A 12,776-nucleotide genomic window follows, 5' to 3' on the forward strand; every position below is an offset into this window, starting at 1 on the left:
ACACGTTTGGTCTTGCTTCCGAGATGCTTTAGAATAAACGCTTGTAAATATGCAAGGACTTCTCTCTGTTTCATCTTAGTTGCTGCTGCTGCTGCTAAACCATGCTAACGCTGGAAATGGACTCCTCCCTTGGGGTGTTAACCTGATATGACCCCCCCGCCGAGCGGGGTGGAGTCACGCTTGCTAGCGAGTCCAATGCCTAAGCCAATACCTCTCACTTGCTTTAACCAATAAAGTTGTGGCCTTATTCTACCCATTAACCTTAATACCACGTGTCACTGTGTCTTTATTTATTGCGGGGGGCAGGTCCTCGAACTGCAACTGTGTTTTCATCCTTCAACAGTATGACCACACAGAAGGGTGCAGCAGGTGCTGGACAACAGACAAAAATGTTTGCTATCAGCACATGGTCAGGCCAGAATCCACCAGCTTGCCACAATTTCCTTTGTCCATATGTTTTTATAAAAAGGCATTTTATATCTCCACATATCTCTACTTCCTTCTGTCATCATATTGGCCACAACATGGTTGCCTTCCTGCTGCCTTGGACTCTCTAAACCAGGGGTCCCCAAACTAAGGTCCAGGGTCTGGATGCGGCTTAATCCCCTTCTGAATCCGGCCCGCGGATTGTCCGGGAATCAGCATGTTTTTACATGAGTAGAATGTGTCCTTTTATTTAAAATGCATCTCTGGATTATTTGTGGGGCATAGGAATTCGTTCATTTTTTTTAAAAAAAAATTCAAAATATAGTCCAGGCCCCCACAATGTCTGAGGGACAGTGGACCAGCCCCCTGCTGAAAAAGTTTGCTGACCCCTGCTCTAAGCCTGCAGGCCCAGGGGTGTTGGGGTCGAGGAGGCCCCCTTTGCACAGTCAGCAAGACCCAGCAGCTCCCAAACCTCTTCTGGAAGGCCCTGAGCAAAGGCTGGGTGCTTGGCCCACATCCCACTTCTAGAAGCCTGAATGTTTGAAACCTGAGCTAAGCATGGGACACACACAGAAGCTGCTGCCTTTTCCAATAAATCAGGAAAGAGACAAGTAGTGGCCGCTCCTTGCCCAGGTACAAGGAAGTTTTTGCTTCAATTGATGTGGGGAGGCTGTGAAGTCTGAAGCTAAAGAATTATTTGGAAATTCTTCTTTTCCTGAGCTGCATGAAAAATCAAGCTGCATGTAACTCTGGAGTGCATGATCTCGATCACCCATATTTCCCTTGTCCGATGCCAAAGTATTATTGTGAGTTTGGGGGGTGGGGTGAGTCTCCAAGATGCCTGAATCCCTTCTAATTCCTGGGGTCCTGGATCCAGCAAATGTTGAAATTTAATGGAGGGATCCATTGTTGAAATATCTCAGTGAGATGATAACGTGTCCAGACTCTGAGAGCCTGGATCGTGTTACACTTGGCTACCGGAGGGAGAAGACACCCGGCAGATGCTTACCGGGGGGGCTTGGTGGCCCAGGTCTTCTGTGTGTATGCTAACATTTAGTTCAGTTCTTGCAGATACATAAACACAACAGATCCAATTTTATCCTGGCATCGGGTATTTTCTTAACTGCTTCTTACATGTGTTTCCTCCCTTTTGCAGCAAGAGGCCAGGGGTCCGACAGCTCCGCCAGGGGTAAGTGGGTGTGCAGGTGGGGGCAAAGGGGGGCTCTTGCAGAAGACTTCATGGGGAACATCCCCAAATGCTGAAAAGTTTCACCTGTTACCCACCTTGGGGTTTCCAAGTGTGACATAATCTGGAGTGTCCGTTGATCTGACACATTCTGTCTGTCCATCTGAGCTCCACAGAGGATCCCCTCCATCTGAGAATGTGAATGACAGATAATCACATTTTGGGTTCTGGAAAAGGATTTCTCCTTCCCATATGACCACTTTGTGTCCTTCTGGTATTCCCCCATAGAGTGCAGCTTGGCTCACTTGCTCGATCTGCCCTCTGCAGGCATTTGCTCTGCAGGCCCATTTTGATTTTGTCTGAATTGACATGATATGGGGTGGCAGCTTTCCTTGTGAGGCTGGACTAGATGGCCTCCTGTGTTCCCACTAGCTTTGTAATGATGATGCCCCCACACCATGATGATTGCTTAATTTTGAAATACTCCTGTTCTTTATTTCTGTAGCTTCAGACCAGCCTGGTGCGTGAGATGAGACCAGAAGGAGCCTGACCAAGTTTGGCTGTGAATTGCAGAGGCTCTGAGCTCCTGCTGTCCTTCAATGTTGTTTATGATGTGCCTTAATTCTGGCTCTCACTCATCCATTTTGACTCTAGTTGTAACTTGAATTTGAGGAGAATCATGTTTTTCGGATGGATTTTGGCCAATTTTGCTTTGCAGCTGATTTTCAGAAATGTGCCAGATATACATAACTAAAAGCGTGAAAAGGGGATGGGGAGATTGAGCAGTGATTTTGATGGCGTCTCTTGATTCCTTGTTGCTGTGGATCCCACCACAAGCCTTTCCCCAGGGGCATCGCAATAGGGGGGCGGGAAGCCCCAGGCTCCAGGCAGTGGGGGGCAGCGTGGCACCCCCTCGACCAACGGCTCTCGCTATGGAGCGTGCTACCGCCGGGTGCTGGGGCGCCGCTACCGCTGGAGCGATGGGGCGCAGGGGTGCTGGGTGAGTGCCAAAGTTTCCCACGCGCTGCCGTGGCGGTGTGCCTTCTGGTTTGTTGCCCCAGGCAGCCAGAAGGCGAGCGACGCCACTGCCTTTCCCCAATCTTGTGTCACTCACTTTCCATCCAAATTGAAGGAAAGTCAACACGAGAACTCCTTTAGGTGCATTACGCATGAAATAGGCTAAGTTGTTACTGTCTACCTGCTTCTTGGGTCTCCCAGCCTTTGGTTAAACTGATGTGATGTCATGTCATGGAATGTATAAAAGCAGCCTAATTGCTCTGGCTGAGTGTTTTCAACCCACCTTCTGTGTGAGGAAGTGAAGAGACTGGCAGGGAGGGATGGTTGGCAGGAAGGAGGGATACTTGGATGCTCATGAGTTGAAGCTGAAAGAGAGAGGTGACTTTCCTACAGGAGATGAGAGGGACTGATCCTGCTGACAGCCAAGGAGGAACCCAGCAAGGAGAAGAGGCAGGTCAGGAGCTTCATGGTCACAATTTGATCTGAAATAAGCAGCCTCTTCTTTTTGGCTGCAGGCCTTCAGTTCATCTCGCATGTTCTTCCTTTTTCACCTGTGGCCCTTGAGGAACATATTTTTCCTCTCTGTGGTTCCCACTATATGATTTCTGCCATCTTCCTTCCCTTCTCATAGACTGGCATTACCGGTACTTCCTAGAAATAAGAAAGCAATAACTCTCTTAAACCTCCAGGGGCCCCAGGACTCTTCTTGCCTAACCCAACGGATTTGCTGCACCTTGCTTTGAAGACACTGGATGTTGTTGTTGTTGTTGTTGTTTGTTCTTTAGTGGTTCTTTCCTTCTTATCACAGGAGTTCCAGAGATCAACATCTCCTGAGAATATTCACAGACTCTGGCAGGGAGGTGCCAATAATTTGTCTCCCATGCAAAGTGACTGAAGATCAAGAGTCCAAAGCGAGAGACAGAACCTTGAAAACAGGCCTCCATGGGGAAAGGAATTTTTTAAAAATAAAATAAAAAAAAATTATTTGCATTTTCAAAAACAGGAACAGAGAAAATATTTAACCCCGCGTCTCCTTCCCTCCTCTTCCCCTGCCCCACTTTCAACTTCATACCAAATACAACATGTATACACATACCATGAGACTTTCCTTCCCCACTTTTCCTGGTTCCTTTGCTTTTCTACTAATTGTGTAATCCGCATCTTTTTAATCATCCAATTTGTTATCTATTAAATACTCTTATCTATTTCAACTGCTGGATTTATACGAGACCTGATCTATGTCTTTCTCTGTACTGGTTCTTGAAATATTCAATAAATATTACCCATTCCTCCTTATTTTCCTTATATTTGTTTTCTCTTATCCTGTTTGTCAGATCAGCCAGTTCAGTACATTCGAACATTTTACACTGCCATTATTCCTGAGTGGGGACTATCCTTGTTCTCCACCTTTGTGCCAATAAGGTTCTAACTGCGGCAGTGGCGTATAGTAATACAATCTCTTGTTTTTGGGGACCTCTGTTGTTAACATCCCCAAAAGTAAAATCTCAGGTGTTTTTGGGAAAGTTTTTTTAGGTATCTTAAAATTCATTTTATATAGTTTCCCAATATTCCTTAATTATTTTACACGACCACCACACGTGAATAAAAGATCCCTCAATTTCATTACACTTCCAACACATACCTTTTTCTTTAGACATTTTCACCAATCTGGTGGGTGTTAAATACCGCCTGTGGGCCATTTTCATCATATATATTTTTATCGCATAACTTGCCATAAATTTCATTTTAGTATATGTGCTGCCGAAGAAGAAGACAGGATCTGCCCATGTGATGCCCACTTGATTGAAACTCTGGCTCACATGGTTCTTGAATGCAAAATGTACAATGATATCCGCCAGCAATACTTGGACCAACTATGTATTCTAAATTGGAAACCGGAGATAGAGGTTATACGCTTCCTATTACAGGAGAGATCAGGAGGGTACCAGAACTGTAGCTGAGTTCCTCTATTTGATCTTCTGCCACCGAAGTACATTACAGGATCCTGCCCCTGTTGGAGACCCACTGAGGTGAAACAGATTGCTGGCCTCCCCACTTTGGCGAGTGTTTGTACTGATGGGTTGATGACGGGATCGCACTGGACTGTTGGTTTGTTTTAAATGTTTGTAAATGATGCCAATAAAGTTTGGAATGAATAAATTTCATATTTATTTTCCACAACTTTCCCCATACTTCATAATCAATATTGTGACCCACATCCTGTGCCCACTTAATCCTGCTTAAATTTCACAAATTCCTCTTTTGTTTCCCCCTCCAACAGCAGTTTGTACATTTTTGATAATAATTTTATATTTGTATCTAATAGGTCTTTGGTAAACTGAGACTTTTGTTCTGCAAAGCCATTTTCCCTATCTATCTTAAACAATTTTTTATTTATCTTAAACAATTCATTAATGTTATGTACCTGTATCCAGTCCAAACCAGATTTCTTGATTCCTCAAGATTTATCAGTTTTGCTTCCTGTCCTGTAAGATAAACAATTTCACTGTACGTTAACCTCTACTTATCCATATTTCTTCTTTTCCTGGTCGTAGCTTCCACTGGGGATATCCACAGTGGTGTTTTTCTTTCTAATAAGTTTTTATCCTTTCCCCATACTCTAAATAGTTTTTTTCTGATTACGTGATTTGTAAAAGTTTTATATATTTCCGCTTTTCCATACCACAGGTAGACAGGAATCCACTTGCACCGATTCCAAATCTGTGACATATGTGGGAACCTGTCCTTGATCATTTCCCCCCCCCCCCAACCCGTGACTTGCTTCAACTGGTCCTTTGAACGATTTCCTAGAAATCAGCTGTTTTCCATTTCAGCTGGGGAAGAAAGCAGCCGGCAGGGGGCAGCAGAGGATCGTAAAAAGGAAAAATTGAGAAAATATAACTAGGGAAGGTGGAGGAATGGGTGAGGGTTTCTTTTGGCAGAGAGAGAACAGTGAGGGCAGGAAAAACACACACACACACACACACACACAGTGTTAATGAAGGATGACTATTTTCTCAGCAAAACCTGCCTCCGTTCTTCAATTCCTGTGGGAAATGTCAGTCAAGCAGCCTGAGATGCCGTCACTTGAGATTCCTTTGCTAGCTTGGCATGCAAACAAAATTTAGATTATTGTAACTCGCCAAAAACTGTTTACTGCACCCTCAGCTATTCATCTTATAAGTAAAAATGAAAACAAAACATTAAAAATAAAAAGGCCTTGTTCTGGGAACTGCCCTGGGACTTTCCAACCTGACTCAGAGGTTGCTGAGGGAGGCAGAAGGGGACAAAGTTCCCTGGGAAACAATCCAGCTTGGAACGGAGAACCACACCAAGGACGCTTCTTATGCCATCATCTATTTGTTAGCCTTTGAGGGGCAAGAAGATTCGTCACTGTTTCCACACAATACCAGGATGGGGACAAAAATAATGTCAGGAGAGATGTCCCTGGTCTGGAGAGGTGGAGAAGCTTACAAGGATCCAGTGATGGGCTGTGGTTTGACTGGGATAAGGGAGCTTGGGAGACCCGGGTTCAAATCGCCACACAGCCACAAATATCCCTCAGGAACCTTGGGCCTGTCAGAGCTGTTATGAGGCTAACATGAATAGATATAAATATTCATTTTTTGAAGGCAGAGTCAGGTAGATGTCTTTTGTCTGCTATGAACAGGACCCAGGAGTGCTGGCTCCTGTCGAGTCTCCTATTTTACTTCTAAGAGCTGGTCCTCGACTGTAATAAAAAATAAATAAATAAAATAAAATGCATTTTTAAAAAGCATATGGGCAAAGGAAATTGTGGCAAGCTGGTGGATTCTGGCCTGACCATGTGCTGATAGCAAACATTTTTGTCTGTTGTCTGCTTGGGGTATGATGCTGAAAGCCTAAGCTCAGCTCCCTCCCTCCAATCTCTCCCGAAATCTTCCTTGGCTGTTACTATGGGACTCATTAGGCCACCTGGTTGCCAGAGCTGGTACAGCCTGTGGGAAAGTGAGCTGTTTTGGGGATAGGTTCTTCCTTTGACACGCTTGGTCCCCCTTCCTGTGTTCGATCTCATGAAGGGGCAAGAGTGAGAAAGGGGATGTGGGGCCACATGTTGAGACCTGACCCCAAAGTTGCATTTGTCCTCCTGCCCCTGCTATCACTGTGGGGTCTCCTTTCTCAAGTGGGGAACCCGCTCTGTGGGTGGTAGCTCAGACCACAACATGGAAAGATTGCAAACATTGTAACATTGAACCATTTAAGCACTAATTATCAAAAGGGGACCCAGGAAGGATCCTGGAAATTACAGTCCAATTAACTTTACACCTGTCCCTGGGAAACTGGTGGAAAGTGCACGAAACTCGCAACTGGAATGCCTTTAACTTGTACTGATTTCAACTTCATGCTGTTGACAGCTGGCCTGTTGGAATCACACAAGTTATATATGCAGGAGGCAGAGAGCTCTTTTTGTGCAAGGTTTTCCCAGCACCGATAGAACTTTGAAGCTCTCTGCCTTGCATCATAGACTCTGGTAGGCTCTCATGAGATCTTGTGGGGCTGTCCTGAGTTCCCAGGAGGTCTTGCCAAAGCCTCCCAGAGCCCAGGAAGCAAGACCCAGGTCACACCTGTTCAGTGCATGGCTCCAGAAGGTCAGATTGTGGGGCGGCTCCAAGGGAGTGGCTTAACTAGGCCCGGTTCTGCATATAGGAGCCATCCCCAGAAGAGACGAAGAGCCTGCTTCAGGCCAGTGGCCAGCCTAGTCCAACATCCCGTTCTCACAGTGGGGCCCCCCAGATGAAAGCTCTTCTTTGGGTTCTTACATTAAGTCTGTGAAATCATATTTTATATTATGCACTTGCCTTGCCCACACAAGGTCCCTGGTTCAATCCCTGAGAAAGAGGCCCCATGCTGGGTCCCTGGGGAGCCACTGCCAGTCAGAGTGGACAGTATGAGGCAGCTTCCTCTTCTATCTATGGATGTTGCTTTGTCTGGTCACCCCTCCATCCACTTACCAGGCCTGAGCCTGCTTAGCTTCAGTTTGGTGCCTGCATCCTGAGCCTTCAGACCATGTTGTGGGAACTCTCATCAGTTTAGCGCTTGCAAGTGAGGGGCAATTCCTGCCCCCTTGGCTAAAGGGGAGGGGCTGCCCTCTCTCTCCCTCACATGGAGTCTCAGCAGAGACGTGTAGAGATTTAAACATGCTGCCTGGCAGAGCGTTTTCTCACCCACTGCCCGATGGGCTCTTGTTGTTACTTGCATTTATATCTTTCCCCTTTCCAACTCTATGATTCTTAGGCTCCCTCTGCTCTGCCTCCTCTGTGTTTAAGGGCAGGTCTACAAACTCCCCCAATCCCTGTTGAACTTCTGATCTCCTAATTTACGGCTGCTGCCTGTAATATAGCAGGATTAGGGTGCTGCCTTCATCTGCAGGACCCCTAACTCTTCCCCTTCTTTCTTCCTTTCCAGGCTCCACTTCTCACTCCCTGCGCTACTTCTACACGGCCGTGTCTGAGCCTGGCCAGGGGCTGCCCCAGTTCATTGTTGTGGGGTATGTGGATGACCAGCAATTTGTTCAGTACGACAGTGACACCAAGAAGGCACTGCCTCGCGTCCCCTGGATAAGGAAGGTGGAAAAGGAGGATCCTCAGTACTTCCACAGGAGCACTCAGATATTTCAGGGCACTGAGCTGGAGTTCAGGGCGGGTCTGCAAACTCTGTTGAATCGCTACAACCAGAGCGGAGGTGAGTGGAAGGCAGGAGAGGCACAGAGTCACTCCCCCCCCCCAATATCCTTCCCTTCAGGGGCCAGGAATTGCAGAAAGGGGGCTTCAGGGAAACATGGAAATGGAGGGTGGGGGTCTCCACCCAGGGCAGAAGCTTCTTCCCCTTCCCTTCTGATCAGTTCATAACTGCAGGAATGGAGGAGGCAGAGGGAAGACACCATTCAAGGTCTCAATGGGGGCTGGGATGGTGTGGGGTGGAGGGGACAGAGAATGAGACTTGGGGGGGGGGGAGACCCTCCAGAATGACACTCTCTGGACCTGCACATCCTCCCAAGGAAATGTCTCCATTGCCTGCCCTTCCTTCCATGCTAGGCTCAGCTTAGGCCTTCTGAGGTGGAAATCTGTCCAGTTCATTATCCTCTGGGAGGGAAAGAGAAGGGTGGGAATCCTGAGGCTGAGACAAGCAAGCCTTGAGTTCGGGTCCTGCTTAAGGAGAAGCCAGCTGCCCAGACAGAGGTTCTGATTGGCTGGCCCTTTGACCATCACCAAGCCCCTCCCACTGCCTTGCACAGTGTTGAAAGAGAAGCCTTTTTAAGGAACACAAATGGACTGGGTTTGGGGGATCAGAGTGGCAAATACATGGTTAAAAGAACAGGCATGGTGGGCAGCTGAAGTGGAGGGGCAGACAAGAGCCCCCAAGGTCTTCCTGCCGCCTGAGACAGGGAGTCCCCAGAAGATCTACATGTTTTTCTGCCCTGTGTCCAAAAGGAGCATTAGGCCAGAACTGGATCAGAGCCCATTAATATCAGAAATAATCTGTTGCCTAAGTACTTTGGGTTGTGTTATTTCGGGAGTTTCACTCTGTCTGATTGTTGTTGGAAAACATAAGTCCAGTTACCTGGGAGGAAAGGAACCCCACTGAACTCCATGGGACTTGCTTCTGAGGAAACCTGCATAAGATCCCACAGCTCCAGTATTTATTATACATGTGTACTTACTTTATTATTGGGACGCAGGTGGCGCTGTGGGCTAAACCACAGAGCCTAGGGCTTGCCAATCGGAAGGTCGGCGGTTCGAATCCCCGCGACGGGGTGAGCTCCCGTTGTTCGGTCCTAGCTCCTGCCAACCTAGCAGTTCGAAAGCACGTCAAAGTGCAAGTAGATAAATAGGAACCGCTACAGCGGGAAGGTAAACGGCGTTTCCGTGCGCTGCTCTGGTTCACCAGAAGTGGCTTTGTCATGCTGGCCACATGACCTGGAAGCTGTACGCCGGCTCCCTCGGCCAGTAACGTGAGATGAGCGCTGCAACCCCAGAGTCGGTCACGTCTGGACCCCCTAATGGTCAGGGGTCCCTTTACATTTACCTTACTTACTTTATTGTCTAGCTGTCTACACTTAGGGACCCTTTAAAAAAGGTCTTTCACCCCCTTTGTCCAGTTATGGTGATTTCTGCCACACTTCTCCCCCACCCCCTGCCCCATCCAGCCTTGGAATCATTTAAAGTCAGTAGAAGCTGGGAGACCTCTGGCCAAAGCCTCTTGGCACACATTTTTGTTTTTTAAACGAACCAAAAGATGTTAGGGTCAGGTTGTGCGCATGCTCTAGCTCGAGCCGGTCGTCTGCCTCGGAACTCCCCTGCCACGCTAAATAATTTATGGCCTAAAGGAATGTAAGATTACCCCCCCCCCCTGTGAGACAATGAGGCAGTGACTTAGCCCTTGGCTGTCAAAAAGATAGAAGGTATCTAATTTACCAGGAAGCGGACATAGAAGCCCCTCTGCTGCAGGCGCAGGGGGGAGAGCTGATTGTAATGGAGAGCCTGCAAGCAACGTAATTTGACAAGAGAGAGTCCCCTTGAAAGCTGTACCCGGGTCCAGGGACAGCTCAGTGAAGGACCTGAGAATACGAATTTATTAAAGATTTGGATTACTGTATAATATTGAAGCTGGAACTGAACAATCTGGAGGTGTTTAAAAAAGAACTGTTAAAATGTGGACAATGGATTTAAGAGATACATGAAAAATGATATTTTATAACAAAGGAGGAATATACCCAATTCAATCAAAAATGGCGTAGAGAGCATTGGAATTTGATTCCTGCCATTTCCGGCTGCCCAAACAACTAGAGGCACATGAAATCTGAGATGTCTGAGAAAGATTTAGCCACAACAACATCACAAGACCTTGTTTGGCAAAAGATTTCCTCTGTACTCTTGGACATTAAGCAAGTGTTGAAGCAAGATTCAGAACAGCTGCAGGAGCTGAACAAATTATGGAGAGACAGAGACAGTACAAAAGATTTACAAATACAAACTCTAGAAGAAGAGGAACAGGAAGAACATAATGCCCCACAAGTGGGAGATGTGGGGCGAGATCTAGACTTTTCCCAAGGAGTCCTCAAGAAAGAAACAGCGGACACTTCTGAACTCCTAGTGAGAGGAGGAGTTCAGGGTAAAAGCTGCAAGACAGAAGGAAAAAGGAGGAAAAAAGAGACAGATATGGAGATGGACTATGCAAAGATTCGGTTACGAGATACAGAGGAGAAAAAGAGCGCAAAGGAAGAGGGGAGGGATTGGACAACAGGTGTAATCATGCGGGGGGGGGCGGCAGAGTTTGTGGGAAGAACATTGGGGTTGGATCTGGGATAGGGTGGGAGTAGGATGAATGAGTAAAGAATATTTTTCAATGGACTGATATGAATGGCTTGATTTGGGTATGACAAAAGGAATTCGCTGAAATGTCCAGAGGATTTGGCTGCAGCAGTAGGGGGGATGGGATCAATTAATTATTGAGGAATAAAGAGGATAGACTATTTGATTCAAAATGCAAATGAATACATTCTTGGTAAAAATAATAGGTTAAGGGAAGAAACATAAGATAGAAGAATTAAAATAGAGGTGATTTAAGTTTGGGAATTGACAGTATGAAAATGAATTATTTAGATATATAATTATGGATATTATGTATAATACAGAAGAGTTAATTTCGAGTATCAAAAAGGATTATATTATTATCGTGGAAATTGCCTAATTGATAATTAACAAAGAATCCAGAGTGGGGGGAGTCGGGGAAGTCCAAATTGTTTTAAATAATGATATGAACTAAGGAATTTTTTAATGCCTTTTTTAATGCCTTTTTTCTCCCCCCCCCTTTCTTTTTTTAGCTTTTTTTTGGGGGGGAGGGGATTATTATTTTTTCTTTTTGGGGGGAGTGGGAGGGAGGGATAGGGGGGCTCTTTTCCTTTTGTTTTTCTTATATGTATGGATAGAGGTAGGGTGGACACTCTTCTCTCTCTTGCCTCGTAACCCGGGGCCCACTGGTGGCAGAAGAGAGCTCTGGGGGAGGGAGGAGGGGGAGGGGGATAAACCCAACTAGAAAATGGACCACCTTCAACTATCCGCCCGGCGCGGGACCTTCTCGTGGCAGGAGGGGACTCGTGGGGGGTGGTGGAAGAGGGTGGAATGAATTTGATATGTGTATTTCATGTGTTATTCTGTTAAAATCAATAAAAATCATTTTTAAAAAAAGAAAACACCACCAAGAGCGTAGGGAATTATCTCCCTTATATGAAACCCCTTACTAGCTGCACACTTGTAAAAGTATGCAGATGAAAATACAAACGGTTGGGTTTCTTTAACTGAAAAAACAAACTGACACTAAAGAGACTTTCAACTAAAGATAAATGCTTTCTCTCTTAGCAATGTTATCTACCCACTTACCAAAACCTCCCACAAACCTCCCATTAAACTACCCGAGAATTAACAGCATTCTAGCATTATAACTAAGCATTCATACTAAGATTCAACTAAGGAATCTCTTAAACTGAGAACAACTGAGAGAGTGATCTACTATGAGATGAATCAAACTGAAAGATCTAACTAAGAGATACAGAAGGCTTTCTGGCAGAGCCTTATATACAAGAAGCAGAGCCCACGCCTGTGAGCAATTAACAGACATCACCGGCACCTGTTTCTCTTAAACAGACAGTATTTACATTAGACCGGCTCTAAAGTAACTTGACTATTCAAAAAATCCAACAGTACCCTTCTTCTTTAGTGGTTCTTTCCTTCTTATCACAGGAGTTCCAAAGATTTTGATGCTCCTGAGAATATTCAGAGACTCTGGCACGGAGGTACCAATAATTGGTCTTCCAGTGCAAAGTGACTGAACTAGTGTCTAAAACGAAATGGGGACATAATCTGTAGTTTCGCAGGTGTGGGCTTAAGTTACATGAGTCCACCATGTTGCTGAAGCCAAGAGGGTGTGAAATCTGGTCAGGGCCTGGCTGGGGAACCACCTGGATGCTGCCTTTGGTTCCAGGACAGAAGAAAGGAGGGTTGGGAATTTAATAGAAACAAAATGGTAGATATCTGATCTGGGGCAGGGTGTGGTGGGAGATGACCAAGGCAGGGTTGCTCCAAAAGTCCACAATCCCAGGAGGAAGTTC

The 12,776-nt window shown here is 46.0% G+C and overlaps 1 protein-coding gene across 3 annotated transcripts in view; it reads left to right on the top strand.

Moving 5' to 3' along the window:
* LOC118081333 (H-2 class I histocompatibility antigen, Q9 alpha chain-like) overlaps window positions 1-12,776 on the top strand; it is a 51,085-nt gene that overhangs the window by 17,394 nt on the left and 20,915 nt on the right. Inside the window, exons 6-8 of one of the 3 annotated variants that reach the window (XM_060269794.1) lie at window positions 1,583-1,615; window positions 2,118-2,174; window positions 3,438-4,756. In XM_060269794.1, the coding sequence (XP_060125777.1) occupies window positions 1,583-1,615; window positions 2,118-2,140 (56 nt within the window). In that variant the 3' untranslated portion in view covers window positions 2,141-2,174; window positions 3,438-4,756. Of the gene's footprint in view, window positions 1-1,582; window positions 1,616-2,117; window positions 2,549-3,437; window positions 4,757-8,074; window positions 8,351-12,776 lie in introns of those variants that run through there. The other 2 variants (XM_060269791.1, XM_060269786.1) reach the window with 2 other exon arrangements.

This window comes from Zootoca vivipara, chromosome 2 (assembly GCF_963506605.1).
Source record: "Zootoca vivipara chromosome 2, rZooViv1.1, whole genome shotgun sequence".
Taxonomy (NCBI): domain Eukaryota; kingdom Metazoa; phylum Chordata; class Lepidosauria; order Squamata; family Lacertidae; genus Zootoca; species Zootoca vivipara.